The sequence below is a fragment of the Agelaius phoeniceus genome, chromosome 3 (assembly GCF_051311805.1).
Source record: "Agelaius phoeniceus isolate bAgePho1 chromosome 3, bAgePho1.hap1, whole genome shotgun sequence".
Lineage (NCBI taxonomy): Eukaryota > Metazoa > Chordata > Aves > Passeriformes > Icteridae > Agelaius > Agelaius phoeniceus.
The window spans coordinates 108,824,417-108,844,252 of record NC_135267.1 but is presented as its reverse complement, the minus strand read 5'-3'; the positions used below and the strand labels follow the sequence as shown (position 1 = coordinate 108,844,252).

General features: G+C 42.6%; 1 protein-coding gene across 1 annotated transcript; it reads right to left on the bottom strand.

Annotated features, from left to right (window-relative positions):
* Positions 1-5,482: 5,482 nt before the first annotated feature.
* On the bottom strand, positions 5,483-18,017 carry FBXO28 (F-box protein 28). The gene is made up of 5 exons (XM_054630166.2): positions 17,777-18,017; positions 11,971-12,080; positions 10,861-10,999; positions 8,314-8,509; positions 5,483-6,407 (listed from the first exon to the last, which is right to left on the bottom strand). Exons 1-5 carry the CDS (start codon positions 17,987-17,989, stop codon positions 6,013-6,015), a joined length of 1,053 nt encoding a protein of 350 aa, XP_054486141.1. The 5' UTR covers positions 17,990-18,017; the 3' UTR covers positions 5,483-6,012.
* Between the last annotated feature and the right edge of the window lie 1,819 nt (positions 18,018-19,836).

The window sequence follows — 19,836 nt, the reverse complement described above, 5'->3', positions numbered from 1 at the left end:
CCCCGCCCTCGCCGCCCATTGGCCGCCGCCGGCTGCTGGGCGCGCTCCCGCCGCCGCTGCGCCCCCTGGCGGCAGGGCGGGGCGGGCCCTGAGGGGCTCGGGGAGCGGGACAGGAGGAACCTTCAGAGCGGAGAGAAATAGCACCAGAGAGGGACAGGAACAGCCCTCAGAGCGGAGAGAAATAGCCCTCAGAGAGGGACAGGAACAGCCCTTAGAGCGGAGAGAAACAGCCCTTAGAGAGGGACAGGAACAGCCCTTAGAGCGGAGAGAAACAGCCCTTAGAGAGGGACAGGAGAAGCCCTCAGAGAGGGACAGGAACAGCCCTTAGAGCGGAGAGAAACAGCCCTTAGAGAGGGACAGGAACAGCCCTTAGAGCGGAGAGAAACAGCCCTTAGAGAGGGACAGGAGAAGCCCTCAGAGAGGGACAGGAACAGCCCTTAGAGCGGAGAGAAACAGCCCTTAGAGAGGGACAGGAACAGCCCTTAGAGCGGAGAGAAACAGCCCTTAGAGAGGGACAGGAGAAGCCCTCAGAGAGGGACAGGAACAGCCCTCAGAGCGGGGGACAGGAACAGCCCTTAGGGCGGATAGGGGCCGCCCTCAGACGGGACAGGGGCAGCCCTCAGAGAGGACAGGAGGAGCCCTCAGAGTGGGCAGGGTCAGCCCTCAGAGCGGGACAGGAGAAGCCCTCAGAGAGGACAGAAGGAGCCCTCAGAGCTGGGAAGGAGCAGCGATCGCCGTCCTAAACCCGCGTTCCCGTGATCTGCTGTCCTGGTCTGATCCCGTGCTTCCAGGCCCCTGCCTAAAGGTACTGAACTACAACTCCAAACGCCTATAGCAAAGTCTCCATTTCCTTCCCTTTTTGTGGTAAGATATTTGAAGAAATTCTTTGACAAACTCCTCTGTAAGGACTTACCTCCATTTAATCTGTCACTGCATGTATTTGTCATGAAACACTGACTGTGGGCAGTTCAGTGAGAAAGATTGCCCTGTGTAGAAGTTGAACTACTACTTGCTTGGAATTTCAGTTATCCACTCATAATAATCTACATCAGTAGATCAAAAATCCACTCAAATTAATCTAAATCAGCAGTAGTGATAAAAACAATGGAGGCTATTATCACAAAGTAAATTATGCCTTATCTGTTCAGGTAGTATTAGTATCTCAAGGTTATGATTCATCACTTTAAATTTATTAGTAATAACGAGTACAAAAGGCTCATGCCTACAAGCTGCTGGAAGTCCCACATGCAACAGGGCTTTTGGAGGGGAAATTCAATCCCTACCTGGAAATGTCTGCAACTCTGTGAAGCAGTGGGCAAAGCACAGGATCCATAAAACATAGCACTTTTGTGAATAGTTTGGTTTGCATGCATTTTAATTAGAGCACATTGGGGTGGGATTTAGAAGTGAAAAATGCAGCAAGGAGGTGAGACACGGGAAAGGTTTTGCTCAGCCTTTCCCTCCTCAGTCACAAAATCTGAACAGTGCAGACTGGTGCAGCATAAGAGACAAAGCAGATGTCTAGATTGCATCGAGGCTCTGTGACCCTGCCAGGTTTACTTTTTGGTCAGTGACCATTTCACAATAAACCAGGAAGCTTTGGGGTTGCCAGTGCAGCAGTTGGCTGCAGAATCGCTGGGGTCACAAGCGTTTTACTCAGCTGCATTCCAAGCACCACATGGAACGTTTCTGACAGCGCTCCCTTCCGGCTGGAAGGGATAATATTCAAATATTAGCACTGCTGATCATTGTGCTAAAGAGCTCCTCATCCATGGGAAGGATCCTGCCAAAAGGAGTGTGGCAGCAGCAGGTGACAGGAGCGCTGGAGGAGTGACAGCACACGAGGAATTTGGTACACAGAGGCAGGTTTACAGCACCACAAACATACACAGGTTTGTAAATGGTCGTGAATTAAACAGAGGACCCCAGGTTTATAAACTAAACATTCCAGAGCAGTTAAACAAGGCTTAAACAACTAAAAAAAATATATATTAAATAGGAAAGCTTTGGACAATTTAATTGCCCAAGTGTACTGGAGAGCAAAGTGTTTTCCCTATTTAATCACTGCACTTGATCATTTTGTGTAACATATCCAGATTTATTAGGTCTTCAGCAAGCCAACAGTGTTTGTATCTGATGTTTTCCATTCCAGAGACAGTGAGATCCAGTACCTATTGTGTCTCCAGCTGGCACAAAGCTTGAACAACAATCCTGGAATGTTCACTTACATGTGAACCAAAGCCAGGACTGCATCCTTAGAATGGGCAAGGTGAGATCCAGGCAGGAGGACTGCAGGAGTGGAGAGCACATGGACAAGCAAGCTGGCCCAGGTACAGTGCAAAGTAGCACAGAAATGCAGCTTGAGTTGAACAGAATAGTTCACAACTAGCAGACATGTTGCTGTAAAATAGTCCAAACTGAATTTACTAATTAATGAAGTAACAATCACTGAAATTTGCTAATTAGCCTCTTAAAAGCATCAGGAACACCAAGGAATCAGAGAATCCTCTCCTGTGCTGAGACACATTCTACTCTATCCTACATCATCCCATTTTCAAGAGGCTCTTAATGTTGAAAATTCCTCTGGCAGCCCTAGTGCTCCCCACAATTCACTGTTAGAAGATCTGAGTAAGAGCAACCAAGTTTCTGTTCAATTCTGTCTCACCTTTTGCATTAAGAAGTTACACACAGGCACCCTTTGTAGCATTAATGAATATTAACATGCCATGCTGAGTATCAGAAACTGACCGAGTTCCATTTGTTTCCATCTGTTTTTCATCTGTGGAGTTTGCAGGTACTCTTCCTTCCTTCTGCACTTCCATTAGCCCAGGTTGGGAGGGTCCTTACATACTCTAGTTACACAGAAGCTGTTCAGTTTGGGAAGCAAGACCTTGTCACAAAACAGCTTTTCCCTCAAAAAAAGTTCCACCATGGTATCTTTTGATCTTATTTTCACCATGTTCACTAGGTACACAAATTCATTTTAAAAAATCTCCAACCTTAATATGAAACAAAAAGCAAGCGCTATTTTTCTAAGCAAGTGCTAAGTTTCTAAGCAAGTGCTATTTTTAGAAAAGCAGCAAAGCTGGCCTCGGTAGTTTTAAGTTATTTTAAGACATCAGATATAAGACACTTAAAGTTGCTTTTCCTGACAGCTCTGACTTTTCTTTCAGCCCTTGACACAAGTACTAAAATTGAACAGTGGATGGAAATAAATCAATTTCTCATGTAATTTTGCAAACTGCATCTCAGTCTCACTGTTTCAAGGCTCTCCCTTGAACAGATGATACAATCACTAATCACTACCAACACTGCTTCGAGGCTGATACACCAACTCACATAAATGTGCACAGGCATTGAGAGTGACAAGAGATATAGTTTTACTTCAGGTGATTCATCAGCTTGCTCATATATTGCAAAATTCATCCTTTTTATTTAACAAGGGACAATATGGTGTCAGAAATTAATGTTCCAGCTGTTTTGTCTGAACAATTACTTCATTCTGTTTTTATTTCCCATATTTTTCTGGTGTACATTCCAACCAAGAGCCATCTGATGTTTCCTTCTCTGGGATGTGAAATAAAAACCACTGGTGTATCTTTATTGTGGAATTTCTTGTAACCATCCCCTCTATCCCTTCAGTTTCATGGGCCTCATTCCATTTCACTGGAATGAAAAATGTCAGCACATGGAGGAGCAGGATGCACCTGCAATCCTGGAGCACATGATACTTCCTTAAGCTGAAGGGTCCAAGCTGGCACAGTTCCCAGTGAACACTTCCCATAACAATTGGCTGTTGTTTTCCAGCTCAGTTTAGGAACAGCCAGAGATTCCCCAACACATCCAGAAATGCTACTCTGGACTAAACCTGAAACGATTTGTACACTGGGATGGTGGAGAGGGGGAAATTGTCTGCATGTTCTAGAAATTAATAGAGAAACTGAAGTGAAAAATATTCAAAATGTATGAATAAACCCCTTCATTAAATGAAATTCACAAATTTCTATTTGTTTGGAGGCATTTAACCACAAGTAGCTGGTAATTAATCCATTACAGGAATTTTTTATCACAAATAACCATTCAATGAATTTGTATCACACAGTAATTCTAGCTATCATGCTGACCCCTTTGACTCCAAATTGTATTTTAAAAGTTAAGGTATATGCCAGTATTTTTAAGCTGAATAGCAGGTATCTATCTCCAAGACAGAGTTACCTGTAAAAAACATTCTGAGCTGTATCAACCAGTAAAAGCAAATGCTCCTTCAACAGTTTAAGTCTGCTCTCAGACAGCCTTCTATAATTTCCTTGATTATTAAGAAAAATGCCCTTTTTTTTTTTGGAAAGGACTTAAACTACTCGAGAAGTTTATTTGAAAGCTGAATGTCTGTCAAATATTAGACATTTGTAATGTTACTTCTGGTACGAGCTACTGTGTTTTAGAAGTAAAAATTGTAGCTGAAGTTTCAGGAAAAACATCAGTTTGCCACAATTATATAATACCTGACCAGACAACTTCTGATTTGTTTGGTGCTTTAAATACAGCCACTAGGTTATGCTGACAGCCATACAAAATGAACTTGCACTTTAACCCACAGCAGGAATATCAAGATTGTGAACAGCTACAAAATGCAGCATTTGCATTTTCAGTGCCATACCAAGTTGAATTCAGAACCACCTAAAGACAAAGCAGCAGCTGGTTAAAAAAAGAAAACAAAAGTCAAATTATAAAGCTACATAGTTTAGTACATTAAAACAAAACCAAAGACAATGGTATTTGTATAAGATTCCAAAAATATACAGATGGCAGGGGGGGAATAATCACTGTACACAACTCTGAGGTGGTTAAAGTGACCAGAGAGACTGAACAGTGCAAGACATGCTTTTCCAGTTACAAGCTCAAAACAGAAGTGCAAAAGAAATTAAAGCTCTGTCTGAAGTGATTTACCTTTTAGGATAAGGAAAGCTTAGAATATTGTCATCAGTGTTACAGAGAAATTTCCACCCCAACCCCAACACAGACACACAGAATAGCTGAAGTTTTACCATAATACAGCATTTCACTCCAGTGATGTCCCCAGAGCTTGGTGACTCCGGGGACAGTTGGCAGGTGCTCGGTGTTGGCCACGACCCAAGGGATGCCCAGGCAGCCTCTCCACTCTCCAGCTTTGGCTAACAGCAGATCCCTGCCCTCCAGGCAGGGCGAGGGGCGGCCACACAGCCCGGGCACAAACGCTCTGTGCTGAAAGCAGAGACTGACTTATGGCTGAGGAACAAAGGAATTGCTTGACAGGTCTCTGTGCTCTCTCCCAGAGTTTGGAACAGTTTCAGGCAAGTGCTTTTGGCAGGCTGACTAAGCTGTACATGCATCTATCCATGCAAATGTAGAATATGGCTCCCAAGACCTAGAACCAGGGTGTGTGCATGTGAAGACTGGATAGAAGGCCCTTCCGTGGAAGTTTACAAAAATATATAGCCAATACTGTAGCTTAAGAAGTCAGTTTTACTCGTTACAGAGAACCCCAAAAAGTATTAACTACTTTTCAGACATTCCAGACAAGGTCACTTGTAACAAAAAAGGTCAAGTTCTCAAAAACAAGGTTTTAAAAGCGGATCTTTCCTTCAAGTGAACAGGACATCTGTTTTTACTCTTAACCATTTAGTCAGTTAAGACAATTTATTTAAGATTTCATGTGAACATATGCATAAACACAAATAAGTTTACTTTAAAACACATCTGCACGGAAAAAAAGGTTAACCCTTCAAAACATAACAGAGCAGGTCTGGTTAGTATGTAGCTATTGCAAATCTTAAAGATTCTGTGCATTAGGCCCACCCATATAGAAAGCAGGGGAAAAGTCAATGAAAGAAAATCACTGTTCAAGTCAAAGTGGTGTTTTGAAGAGCCAGCAGCCTAAGTGACACCATGAAGCTGGTCACAGTATCCAAACAAGCAGGCCTGCTCGGGCTACTAGAGCAGTGTATCCTCCTGAAGGCGCCGTCTCCTCCCCGGTTATTTTCTGTTCCGAAGGCGTTTAGATTTCCTAGGACAGTCTGTGGAATCCACCGCCTTCCTCCTTTTCCTGGGAGATTGTTCGTTTGAGCCGGAACCCGAAGAATTCCCTACTGTGCTCTCCATCACCTCCCGCAGCTTGCGCTCCAGCTCGGCCAAGCGGGCGTTCTGTTCCCCAATGATTTGGGTCTGCTCAAGCAGTTTCTGGTCTTGATCCTGGAGCTGCTTCTGCTGCTCCTGCACTTTGAGGCGCAGCTCCGAGATCTCCCGCTTCAGCGCCGTCAGGCCCGTGCCGTTGGCTTTCACCTGCTGCTGCAGCTTGGTGACTTCCTGCCTGGAAGGGCTCTGCTTGGAGAACAGCTGCATTGTTGTCAGCGCTGCAGAAGGCCCTGGAACTTCAGAGACAACTGTGATTAATGCTCTGCAACTTACAGGTAGAAATGGCACCCCAGGGTTAATATTTTGCTTATCCCTACTCCCCACACGTGAATCTCAGCACCCACTGCGAGTTATGTGAACAGGCAAACAGATTTACAGTCACGTAAGTATCTAACAAAAACATGTGGTAATCTCAGAGCACAACCAGTTTAATTTAAAATACTTACAGCTTTTCAGTAGTCAGGAAAAAAATTCATAATTCATTTCCTGTACATAAGCCCCCCTCCTTTTGCTGCATCAAAAACTGTGTACAACTATTGTGTTGTCATCTAGACTTAGTGTCACAGATGTTAAGACAAAATCCCACAAAAAAAAATTACTTAATATGGAATAGTTAAGACTGAATAAATATCCTTCATTAGAACAGCAAAATTCTGCTGTCTTAGCTGCAGCTAAAGTTCTAAAAAATTGTAATTTGGAACTTAACAAGGTATTTTGGTATAACTTACATTTTAGAAGAAAGGAATTTATTTTCCATGCTTCTTTAGAATCACTCCTCCTAAGCACTAAAACCATACTGGAATCTGAGCTTGGAACTGTTGATTCTAATAAAGTTCCTGCAAATCAAGGAGACTAACAGCTACTGTATAATTTCTTTGACTTTTTCTGCCATAAAAGGTATCTATCACTTTTTCTGTCATTATACTCTTCTAGCAACACTGTGCAATTAACGTGCAACTTTAAGTGTTCTACAGACAGAAGAGTCTGGAACAGTCATCCTCCTTTTCCTCCTTTTTTTCCATCAGGATGGCAGCACAGCTACCATTATGGGACACTAAGGGGTTGCTATTGGAGAGGTGATGCCCTTCCCTCAACAAGAGAGAGGCATTTTATGCACCACAAAGCCTTGGCCTTGAAAAGCTGATTGGTATCAACTGTGGGTTTGGGCAATACTTCCTCAGCTGAGAGGCTCAGTATATACTAACACATAGAATTAGAAAAAAATTAAACCCATATATAATTTTAAAAATTAAAGTACAACTAGCAGGACTATAATCTTAAAATTAAAATTTATATAAAATTTATAAAAATTAAAATACAACTAGCAGGATATACTAAAGGTGGTATATACACTTATGGCTAAAAGGATGGACAGGACATACAAGAAACAAAAGCATCTGCAGTTAGGCCTATTGTTTTCACTTAAGATGTATTTTTCCCCCCTAATTTTTACTAAGTTATCCTTCTAGAAAGTTAAATTTCACATTTCCTAAAATGGGAACACATCCTGTATAAGGAAAATTCTACAATTTTACCAATTTTTTGCCTTTTACCATTAGGATAAATTCAGCCAAGAGGCAACTACCTTGGAGTTTAGTTCACAAAAGTTCTGGGAAGTCTGACAGAATATTCGAAGGACCAGTTTAATGGCTTATTTATAGACTGTTATTTTAATTGCCTTTTCACTATTACCTGTAACTATTTTGCTTGTTAGTGCATAAAACAGTACCCCCAGCAAAGTAAAAAAAGCCCATTCCAGCCCCCTATGTACTACTACAGCTTAGGCAAATTCATTTGCAGCTTGTCCTAAAAATAAAAGGCAGCGAGTTGTCATCTCATGTGCCAAATTTCAACCAAATGCAGCGATAAAGTCTCATTCATTGGTGGCACAAAAGCATTTGTTTAATGAATACACACTATGCATAATTCTAACATACATTCAAGTGACTGTTCTTTTAGTAGTACAAAGGCTCCTTAACTTTCAAAGCAAATGAATTTCAGTTAGCATTCTTAAGAAACAAGTATCATCAATATTTATGTAATAAAGCTCCCATTTAAGGGAGGGAGCTTAGAAAACATACAGTGCTGTGATTGTTTTAAAGAACAACTAAATAAAACTTAACTATACGTTGGAATTAATACCTGGGGCAGTTCCTATTAGACGTCCCGATACATCTGACCCAGGCATCTTTCTTTTCAGTATTGGAACAATCTTCTCATCAAAATATTCCATAGCCATGGAGGAAATGTCCCTTAGTTCTTGAAGAACTTCATGAGCTCTCTGAGGAGCTCTTGTAGAGTTTACATATCTTAGCACTCGATAAATTTCATCTATTACCTAAAACATTTAAGAAGAATTAGGATTTTCTGATAAAGGCAAGATTATTTCAGTTTGTTCTAGGAATTCTGGCATATTTAGGGGTTTTTTTAACCACATAACAGCTGCACACCACTGTGTGTTTTAGTTCCAGATCAGCTTTTTGAAGTGTTGCTCATGATATATCAGAGAAGCTATTAATTTAATCTATCACAACATCTCTCTTCAAAGTCATGAAATAATGCTCATTAGGTGAAATTTGAAGTATAGGCATAGTTGGCTTGCAAGTTACATAATCTATACTCAGCAAAGCATGATCATTTCCTTCAGGAGAACCTGAAGCAAGAAGCCCTAAAGCAGAGCAGTCACTACCCCTGCCAGTCATGAAACAGAATTGGAGTAGCAAGAATTAGCATTATGTCAGCCTGAAGAGCTGTAAATATTTACTTGAGTCCACTTCCATACACACAAAACATTGCAAAGTCAGATTAAGTCCAAACTATATTCATTTACAAAACATCAATTCACTACTGACAGAGAGCAAAACTCTTGACAGGCTTGGAAAGCAAAGCCCTTTAGTTAGGAGAGATACAGAGAGATGAAGGGAGTCTTACTAATTTATGAATTAAAATCTGAGGCAGGTCAAGATAGGAGTGCTGGTCTCTTAGCCAAAGCTGTACAGGTATTTTGCACAGGATTAAGAATATTTGAAGAACACACATAATAAGGACCTTGTAATACAGTTGCACCTTCTGTTCTGATAAGGGAAGCTTAGCTAAAAAGTCCCAAAAGCTACACAAGACCTAAGTTTCCCATCAAGCAACAAATAAATGACTGCTCTAATTTCATCCCCTTCACATCCTCTTAGCAACAACATCCTCAATAGAAAACCTTGCAGCAGTGCTCTGCTATCACAGAATGCTGAACCTCAAACCAGGATTTGCATATTTTAACACAAATTCACTTCCTGGCACTTTTATGGTGACATTTCCTGAGGGCAGCAAAGCAGGTGGGAGGGAAACCTCGGACTGTAAGTGAACACTAAGCCTTGAATCTGATTGACCAAAATATTAATTAATGGGTGAACTGGTAACTGTGCTGAGAGTGCAGCAGTGCTAGCAAACTCACACACTAAGTAAATAATTAAAAAAAAACCCCACCAACAACTTTTTAGCAGTTGTATCAAAATAAAATCAAGGTGTTTACAAGTTGGTGCCCACAAGGAAAAGCAAGCTCACCTGCCCAACTCATGCACACCCCTGGTCTAGGATGAGTACTGCCTTTCCCTCTACTCTTCACAACATTTTTTTAAAGTATCCCATTTACCATGTATCAGGGACTTAAGTTCATTTGACTTCATTATATTAAATTTTTAAAAATACATGATATATAGCAGTATAATGTAAAGTCATACAAGAATATAATTTAAAATGAATACCAAGTCATCAAGAGTAACAGAAATAGTGACTTCTTCAAGATAAGAATACATTCCATGCCCACAGTTTATCCTACCACTGTATGCATAAATGCCTGAATGCTTCCCCAGAATCCAGGAGAGAACTTTTCCATTCATCTCACTGCAATCCAGTTCTCTGCCCACCAAAAAGTAACATCAGTATATCCCAACCTTACATGGAAGATCAATGAATAGAGCATTAGGATAATGTTCACTGATCTCATTTAATCCCTCAGCTGTACCAGTCTTCCTCTGAGCCTGATTTTGTCAATTCCCCTGTGCACTGGTGATTTCACAGCTTATAAAACATCGGTATCTCAAATGTACATCTTGCCTGCATAATTTATATTTAATGCTGGGCTGGTATTCTAAAACATCAGAACTGTTCAGTAATGTTCCCATTTAACACACTTTACATTTAAAATTAATTCCACCTACTGTACAAAAATATACCATCCACTGTAATACTGAACAGTGTTTTGACATACTAAATAACTTAATTCAATTAACCTGAAGTACTCAAACCCTTAAGAAGGTGCATAAAATCATGATTGACTGAGTACCTAGTGTTATGTGTAATCTAAATTACTACATCTTCAGATGGCCTGATCACATGTTTTTTTCTAAAAGGTTGTAGAAGATGAGTACACCACAAGTCAAACATCAGAATCAAGAGAGAATCTAAGGGCAAATAGAAATCTAATTTAAAATAATTAACATTTAAATACAGCCAGGTTTATTCATTTCAGACTGCCTGGTAAAACAGAGTATTGGCTTGTAGGTTTATTTGCAAGTGTATATATATATATATATATACACACACAATATAAATTTTCCCCAGCTGTGCCAGATTAAGTGACACAATCCTATTTTTGAAACACAGATACATATTCCCATAATATAGTCTGCATTTTACCTTTCCAGGTATGAAGCAACAGAGATTGGAATCCACATACTTCATGAAAGTCATATTTAGGAGAGAGAGTCTCGTTTCCACAGCAGCGAGGATGTCTGCATGGCGAGCTAATGAATGGTTTCTCCTTTCTGACTCCCGTCTGGAAAACAGACCACAAGGTGACACTGATTTAACAAGGAGTTCAAAAATCCAACTGTAACATTTGTCAAGTTAATTTCACCCTTAAAACCCTGTAACCAATAATATCTGTCTTCACAGAAATAATAGATACTATAGAGACCCAGCTAGTAACAGCACACTACACTTTCTTAGACAAAATTTGTTCTCTAAGTAATTAGTATACCTTATGTATAGTAAATCTTGTATGTAATTGAGGACTATTTAAGAACAAGGCTGCAATACTGACCAGCAGCAGACACTGAGTCAGAGGGAATGTATTTATCCCACTCACTCATATGGTCAGTACTTCAATGCAATTAAATAATAAATGTAATATATTGCTAGTGAAGTTTACATAGTAAGTAACTACTGTGAAGTTTAGGTTGAGCTAGAAACCCTTTTTGATAAAGGATGCCTATGCTAAGTAGCATTTAGTTTCTTCACTCTGGCTGGGAAATCTGATAGGACGCAGCAGCAGCTGCTCTTATTCAGTGGAAAGAGGAAGAAAGACATGGCTTTAGTGAGAAACTAGTTCCCAGTAATGCTCACATGTCAAATCCCTCTTCCTTGCTCCCATTTAATCCTTGCCAGTGAAAAACCTTGCCTTTTTTTAAGCAGAATATTTGATAAATCATCAGTGAAGGCAGTTGTTCTTGAAAAGGAATGGCATTTATTCATTCCCAGGAATCCTCGTTTGATTTGCCAGAAGAGTTGAGTAATACAGAACCCAGACTTCTCTGTTTGAAATACCAGACACACTTCTCATACCACTATTATGTAATTAAATCTTAAGTTCAAGGTGCTTTTAGAAAAAAAAATTAAATAAAGACAAATGTGACTCAAATTTTCAAGATATATAAGAGAATTAGCCAGAAAGGAATTCCTTTTCAATAATCTGCTTAAATGAATCGAACACAATTAAATTTAATTCCAGTTTTAACTGGTACATACCTTGGAAGTTGAGCTTTAACTTGCTTTTGACACAAGTTGTGGTATCTCTCCACTTTCAGAAATCCCTGATTTAACATTCTCTGGCAAACCAAGTCCATGCGCTTACAAACCTGTATTTAAGTAAAAAGAAATCTTAAGGCTCAATTAAGGCCACAGCTCACTTTTACTATTATCTTACCCCTACTTGCCAGGTAGCAAAAGATTCTCTTACTGTTTTTTGCTCCATTTCAACAAGCAAAAACTGCAGTTGAGATTAAGGCATTTCCATCTCCACCAAAGATCAGAATACTCCAAAAAGGAGCAGCTATGTTTACACAGTTCACAAATAAATCTGTTGATTTTGCCCAACAAGAGACAGTGGGCTGAATGCCACCTATTAGAAGCAAATACAATTTCCTCTGATTTTAATGGAAGCTGCAAATGCCCATGCCTGGCTTTCAGCATGGTCTCCACAGTGATTCTGGTAGATGAAATTAATATTTTGTAGTCTCAAAACCAGAAACCTTTAAACACAAGAAATCACGGTGGTCTTCTTCCAGTGTTTAAGGCTTATGTTTTTTAACTCAACCACAATTACATTTAAGAACACATGGAAAACACTGCACATGGAACAAGATTCTCCTTTTTGTATAAGAAAGTCTTCTCTGTTTAAAGAATTCCTTTATTTGCTGTTGGACACCAGTAGTCTCAGGGGTTTTTTGCCCCGCAGATTTAGAAAGAAGGGACATGAAGAGCTGCAGAAGATACAATAAACTGCTAAAGTTAAACCTTCACAAAGTTACCACTTACAGGACAAAGCCAACTCATACAGAAGTTTAAAGCAATTGCTATTCAATTCTGAAGATACAAGAGCTTAGTGACCCAACTGTTCTTTGAAATAGTTTTGATTTTGTTGGGATTTTTTAGGTACTTAGGTCCACAGCTCCCACTGTGACCCCACTTGCCAATAAATACACTTTTTTTTTTTTAAATAAACACTCTTTTCCTCCATACATAGACTTTAAAGTTATGAAATGATGAGTGTAAGTTTATACCTTGAGGAAGAAGATTCTCACCTCTCCCAGTAAAACCTGCAATTACTTTGTGTAATGCCTTCTGTATAAAAAGAAAGAAGTTCTGCCAAGTTCTGTGAGAACTGATTACTTTCAGACAGCTCTGTATAGACAGCCCATTAAGCAGTGGCTGTGATCTGTCTGTGCTCCTCGGTATTATTACATCCTTCTGCTTAATAAAGGATCAGCCAGGCAAACGGCAGAGGGAGAGCCTCAGCACACTCTGCCCCACACTCAATGATCCAGTTAAACCACCTCCAGTGTATAAGGAAAAATGCTGGCCCTTCCTACAGGAAGGAGGAAATCCTTCTTTCTTCCCTGAGCTCGCAGCTCCAGGGGCGCACGGATTTAAATCATTTTTGAGTCAAGGCTTTGCAGCTTTCCCGCAGCTCCAACGGCACCGAATCCCTGCAGCAGGGACCGGGACCCGCACAGGGCTGCGGCAGCTCTGCGGTCCCCGGGCACCGGAGGAAGGAAGCATCTCCGGCCGCGCTCGGAGGCGGCAGAGCGGGCTTCAACCCCGCGCACAGTGACATCTGCCGGCAGAGGGGCCCCGCACCGGGCTTGGAGCCCTCCTCCTCTGCTTGCCCTGCACAGCAGGAAGGATTATTTGCTCCAATTTCTCGACGTTACCCATATTTAGGCAATCATCAGTCTAGAACCCAAACTCCGGGACCACCAGAAATCAAAAGTGTTTGTTTGCAACTTGTGTTAGCAATCATCTGGTAATTCTCAGCTAGTTCACCAGGTAAACCACAGAGCACCTGGATTTATAGGAACAATATACCTCTTCTAGACTGCACAGTCATGTGCAGAGTAGCTTCATTACATTTTTAGGCGTCCATAGCAGTCCAAGACAGTTGGATATTACATATTCAACAGATCATAAATTGAATTTCCTTATCCTTGTATTTACAATTTTGGTGAATATTTTCTTATTTTAGTCACAGAGCTGGAAGAGGCTGTGTTTCCTCAAAGGTCAAGTCCAACCAGACCCTGTGTTCAAGTTTCAGGGTTAGAAAGGTATTCCAAATCCATCTAAAAAGCAGAAGGAGAGGTTGCTTCTTCATGTGCTGACTTTTATGTGAAAGCAGCTTCCTATGATCTTATAAACTAATTTTCCACTTCATTTGTAAACACACTACACAATCTAACTTCCTTAAAAAGCATGTTTAATTTCTTCCAAGATTCACTACCAGGTAACCAACTCCAAAACAAATATAAAATATCCTGGAGTATTTAGATTCAATATATGTTATTTTTCTTATTACACTGACACCGTGGTCTGTAAAATGCCTTTTTTAGGGTAAAGTAAGTGGAAAAATGCTTATAACTTCATCAAGAAACCTTAAAATAGAAATGCCTGTAAATATAGACTGGGAATATTAAAGCCATCCTGTCCAAAGGCTATCAGTCCTTACTTGTGCTGTGCAGGAAACAAGCACAAGTTTGCTACAGAATCTGTGTAGTCCTGATGTGTGTCAGATTCCAAGACAACCTTCTCAGATTGTTAATGGAAGGAGGTTGTGGACTGTGTGATTTTAATCATGCCTGTTGTAGTAATAGCCTGAATGGAAGTGCCTTTCCAAGCTCTGACATGTGACTGAAAAAGAAACTGGAATCTAAGAATTTCATTATTATCCCACTGAGGTTGAAATTTCAAAGCTTCTGCAAGTCACTAAAAATATCCCTGTAAAAGGAGCCTTCAAAAGCTGGAAGATAGTGAGCTTGCCTGTCAGCATGCACAGTGGGCTTGTCCAAAGTATTACAGCTTCAGACACTGGCATCCTTGGGGTTCTCTGTGTTTCTCTCATGAGGATCATCAGAGGAAGCAGATGAAGTAAATACTCAAAAGGGCTGAAAGCAAAATGCTGCTGCTTTTCCTCTCATTCACTTTGTCTGAACAAAAATTTGAGGGCTCAAGATTTCCCTCATTTCAGACATGACCGCTCTCTGAATACCTATTGTTTAGTCTCTGCTCCTTGGATCTACTTCACTGCTTAAGCTGTAGGTGCTTCATTTCTGCTTTCTCACACAGTGACCCCAGGAACAGCAGCATTATGCTCAGGAAAGCAAGTGCTCTGTGCACAATGAGGGGCCCACGGCCTTGCCTTGCCTGATGGCAATCATCACAAGCAGGAAATGTTCTTTACCTCATCCTTTGAGGACAGAAAAAGACTTCTGGATCTTACGCCTGAGATTATGCTCCTCATTATGCTCTACATAAACAATGCACATTCCTATCTCCATTTCAATCTGAAAACATTCTGGTGCTCTGTGTCCTCCCACCCAGCCAACTCCTCAGTCTGCTGTTTTGTATACACTGTAGATCCAAACCTAGTTCAATCTAGAGATTGATTTTTTTTATGGATCACTGAGCTAAGGTGATCCAAAATAAAAAGCACATTAAGACATCCATTCCTTCCATGCTGGGATCCAGAAAACGCATTAAAATTATTTGTTTTAGGGAATCCACGTTTTTTGTCTAAACATGTATGATCAAACTTTGTTTAGGTCAGCTGATGTCCTGGATGTTCCTGCCTTCCTCAAGATGCTTCATCCCATGGAATCTCACATTCTAAGGAGTAATGAGGCTGCTTTTGGGTATGTTTCCAATATGCATGAGACCTGAGCAATTTCATATCTGTCATTCAATTAATGTGCTCCTGCAATGTATCTTTAGCACAATACTATTTATAAGATACACTCATTTATCTTTGATAAGCAGCTCAAGTCAGTTCTCACAGAAAACAAAAATTTACTGTTTGTGCAAGGCAGCTTGTAGAGCAGGAACACGCAGGTCTTGAAAAACACCTTGAAAAATCCCAAAGTAATGAAATTTCTGAATTTATGCCTGGGCACTACTATTTTTAAAGGCTTCCTTAATTCTCTGACAAAAGCACCTGGAGCTATGAAGAACATCCAGTGTCTGCCAAAAGAACACCTTCAGCTCTGACCAGCCACCTGAAAGACCCAGCTGATCAAGCTTATGGGCTCACACCAGAAAGACTCTGATTCTTTACATTACTGCTGGTTAACAAAAGGCTACTTTCTTCTCAGGAGAATGCTCATAATGCCTTCTGATGTGCTTAAGGGAACAGTTAGGAATTTGATGGAGATTAATTTTCTTGGCTGTCACTGACTCAAAAACTCAAAGTAGGGAAAGACCAACTGAATAGTTCCCTTCATTTTACACCCAGTATTGTTCTACATGTGTTTCAAAGTTGGTATTTATCAAGTCCGGTTTTGCATATTTCTAAAAGTTCTGAAAGGGCCAGTCCTCTTCTAGAAAAAGGAACTTGGAGGTGTTATACAAGGGAGCATAAACGTGTGACATTTTACTCCCTAAGTGCCAGTGAGTGTTAAACAGCTGGTTTAGTCCTGACATCCTTACCTTTCCTGCTCTCACCTTCACTGCCAACAGAACATTACAAACACTGAGAGCTGGAGAAAGAAAAAGCCTTCTGTGGACCTGTGAGAGCTCCCACAGGCACTACCATTCATAAGATGCAAGGGAAAGCTGCAGCCACGGGCTGTGCCTGCAATTCTGAGCCTGAAACGTGGCATATCCAAACACCATGTGATTTACTTCCCTTCCCCCTGGTCAAACTGCAGGTGCCACCTGGGATCTTGGGGATGTCCTGTGCAGGGCCAGGAGCTGGACTTTTGGGATCCTCGTGGCTCACTTCTAACTCAGCCTATTCTGTGTTTCTCAAGTACCACATCTTTTTTACAGATCCACTACCTACTCTCACAGAAGAAGCTGAAGCCTTGAGGGGCTGACAGCACACTCTAGAAATATTTAGGAACTGGTGTGCTTGGAACAGTATAAATGAGAACAGATTTTCTGCTTGAAGAGCTTTCAGTTTACAGTTACAGTCAGGATGCAACACTTCAGGTTGCTGATCCAGGACACAGGCAGTCCAATTTCCTGCAGAAATACACTTGTAATGTTATCCAGTTTAGACTAATCAAGTTCTTAAAATAGGAATGGTACAGTGCATGCACATTTACTGAGAGTTACATAAGCTGTGCATTAATTCCCTCACTATTATTCCATTTACAACCTCGTAAGAGATTCAGTAAGACAACAGCTTATCATAATATGACATGGTTTACATCAGGCTCCTTATGCAGGCAGTTAAATATTGATATACATTGATCTCCTCGCTGACAGCTGCGGGGTTTTTTGGCATTATCAAGTTCAGAGGTGCAGATACTATATGCTATTAATTACACATCCACTTAGACTAGAAGAAACAGGCAGGTTTTTTTTTGTGTGGGGTTTTTTTTTTTTTTTTTACATCTTCTTTTTTGACCCACATTTCTAGATAGGGGAGGATTCTTGGAGCAGCAGGCTCACCACCTCCTACACTTGTAGGCTTAAGCCCTATAAGCAAAAATAAACACACATATGAGACACAATAGACTACCCACCCCAACCAGTCACTGGGAGAAACGAGCCGCCAGCAGCCCGGTGCTTTCTCACAGAGCGTGAAAGGAATGAAAGAAGTAAGAGACGGTATAAAGAGCTTTAGGAATGCGCGTATGGCAGCGCACACGGGGAGCGGAGAAGGGATAAAGCCCCATCCCACCCACCCCACCTCATTCAGCCCGTTCCCCGGCGAGCGCAGCAGCCGGCGGGGGGCACCGGGGCCGCCACCGCCGCCCTGCCCCGGGCCAGGCGGGCTGAGCCCGGTCCCGGCCGCAGCCCCGCGGCCCCCGCCCCGCCGCCTCCCCTCCGCGGCCCCTACCAAGCGCAGCTGGCTCGTCTCATCGTAGGACAGGAAGCTGAGGATGCTCTCGATAGCCACGATGGGCAGCCCCATGAGCGTGTTGCTCTGAGGCGGCGGCTCCATGGGCGCCAGCGGTTCGGCGGCCTCCGGCAGCGGGGCCGGGGAGAGCCGCGCCGAGCCCGGGGCGCCGCCTTCGCCCTCCGACACGAGCCGCTCCTCCGGCGCCGCCATCTTGCAGCCCGTCCTTCCTCCGCGGGGGGACGGCACCGCCTCTCTGTGACGCCTCTTCCGCAGCCGTCACGGCGAGCCCGCCCCGGCATTCCCGCAGGGAGTGAGGGAGATGGAACCGCCAGCGCTGCTGCGGTGCCCGAGGGCTCGGGTCGCTGCCCCTGCCCGGGGAGCCGTTCGCCGGCGGGCGGGTGCCAGAGGCATGGTGTCCGACTCTTGTCCCTGGTGCCCGGAGACAGGACGAGGAGCAAGGGCCGTAGGCTGAAACTTGAGAAATTCGCCAGCCCGAGGGAGAATTTTTTAAGCTCAGGGTGGCAGAGCGTCTGCCCAGGGAGGTCGTGGAGTCTCCCTCCCTGGCGACATTCAGACCCCGCCTAGACACGTTCCTGTGTCACTTGCTCTAGGTGACCCTGCCTTGGCAGGCGGTTGGACTGGTGATCTCCAAAGGTCCCTTCCAACCCTAATGATTCCCATGTAGGATTCCCACTCTCTCCGTTAGGAATTTCCCTTATACACAACCTGAACTTCCCCCGAGGCGGCTTTAGAGCATCCCCTCGTGTTCTACGGCTGGAGGCCGGAGAGAAGGGATGAACGCCTCCCTCTCCATGCCCCTCTGAGCAAATTCCGTGGGAAGGACCTCCCAAACCTCCTTGGGTAGGACCTCCAAACATCCGTGGGTGCTGCTGCGCCCCAGTTCGGCAGCGCTCCGTCCGCACAGGCACAGGTAGTGACCTACCGGGAGAGTGTGCTTGGATTACAGTGAGGCAGCTACACGGTGGAAAATATCTTCGTAGCTCCTAAGCGAGACAAAACTACATCCTCATTACAAAGTAACCCAACCTGCTGAGTTTTGCCTATGGATGGGCGAGCACCCTTTCAGTGGTTGGTGTTCAAGCTGCCCCTGCTCTGGTGGCACAGGGAGCCACAGCAGCCAGGGGCTGCAGGTCCACTGTCGGCCTTTGGGATCAGAGCCAGCTGGCAAAACCCTCGGCAGCCCGAAAACCACTGCCTGGAACCAGCCGTAATTGAGCAGCAGAACACTCAGAATAAAGGAAACTCTGCTCCTTTATTTGCACTTTATCCTGTATGTTAAGGAGGTTTCTGGATCAGATTGCTGGGACAACAAAGGGATGGGACCAAGAGCTGTTTCTAGAACATTCCATGGTGCTTCTGAGAAGAGACACTCCTCAGTTTCACAAGCATTTTAGCCTGACAGGAGTTGGCACAGCTTTGAAAAGTATGGTGCCAGTCTCCTCAGTGCCTTCAGCTGCTGCTGCTGCTTCATTTCTCATAAGCAGCTTTGGGTGTCTGTGCTTGACTGGGGAACTGAAGACTCACTTGCCAGAGGAAATCACTAAACAAATCCCAAGAGTGCTGGTAGCAAAATGTGAGGGAAAAAGACATCAAATGTTTGGGGAGAATGAGACCACTTCTTTCAGTACCTGCACCTAGGTAGTGCAGCTTAAAGTATTACAGGACTAAAGAATTAGCTGCCTGCAGCACCTCTGTACATTTTTTTTTTCATGCTTCCTCTCTTTGAAGTTTTATCCTAACCCATTTCTTTCACTCCCCCCTCTCCTCAGAAACTCATCTGCAACCTCTTTCTTAAAAAAAAAAAAAAAAAAAAAAACAAACCAAAACCAACAAACAAACAAATAAACAAAACCCCCCAAACCAAAAAGAGGCATCTGGAAAAGAATTAACTTTGCCCTGGGAGCAGGGCAAAGGCAAGGGTAAGGCTTTATGTGTGTCATCCTAATGGCACTCCAAAAATGTGTGCTGAAATTAATATTTCCTTTTTAGGAGCAGAACACTGTGTGCCTTGTATGGATCTGGAAGTGTTTTGCTCC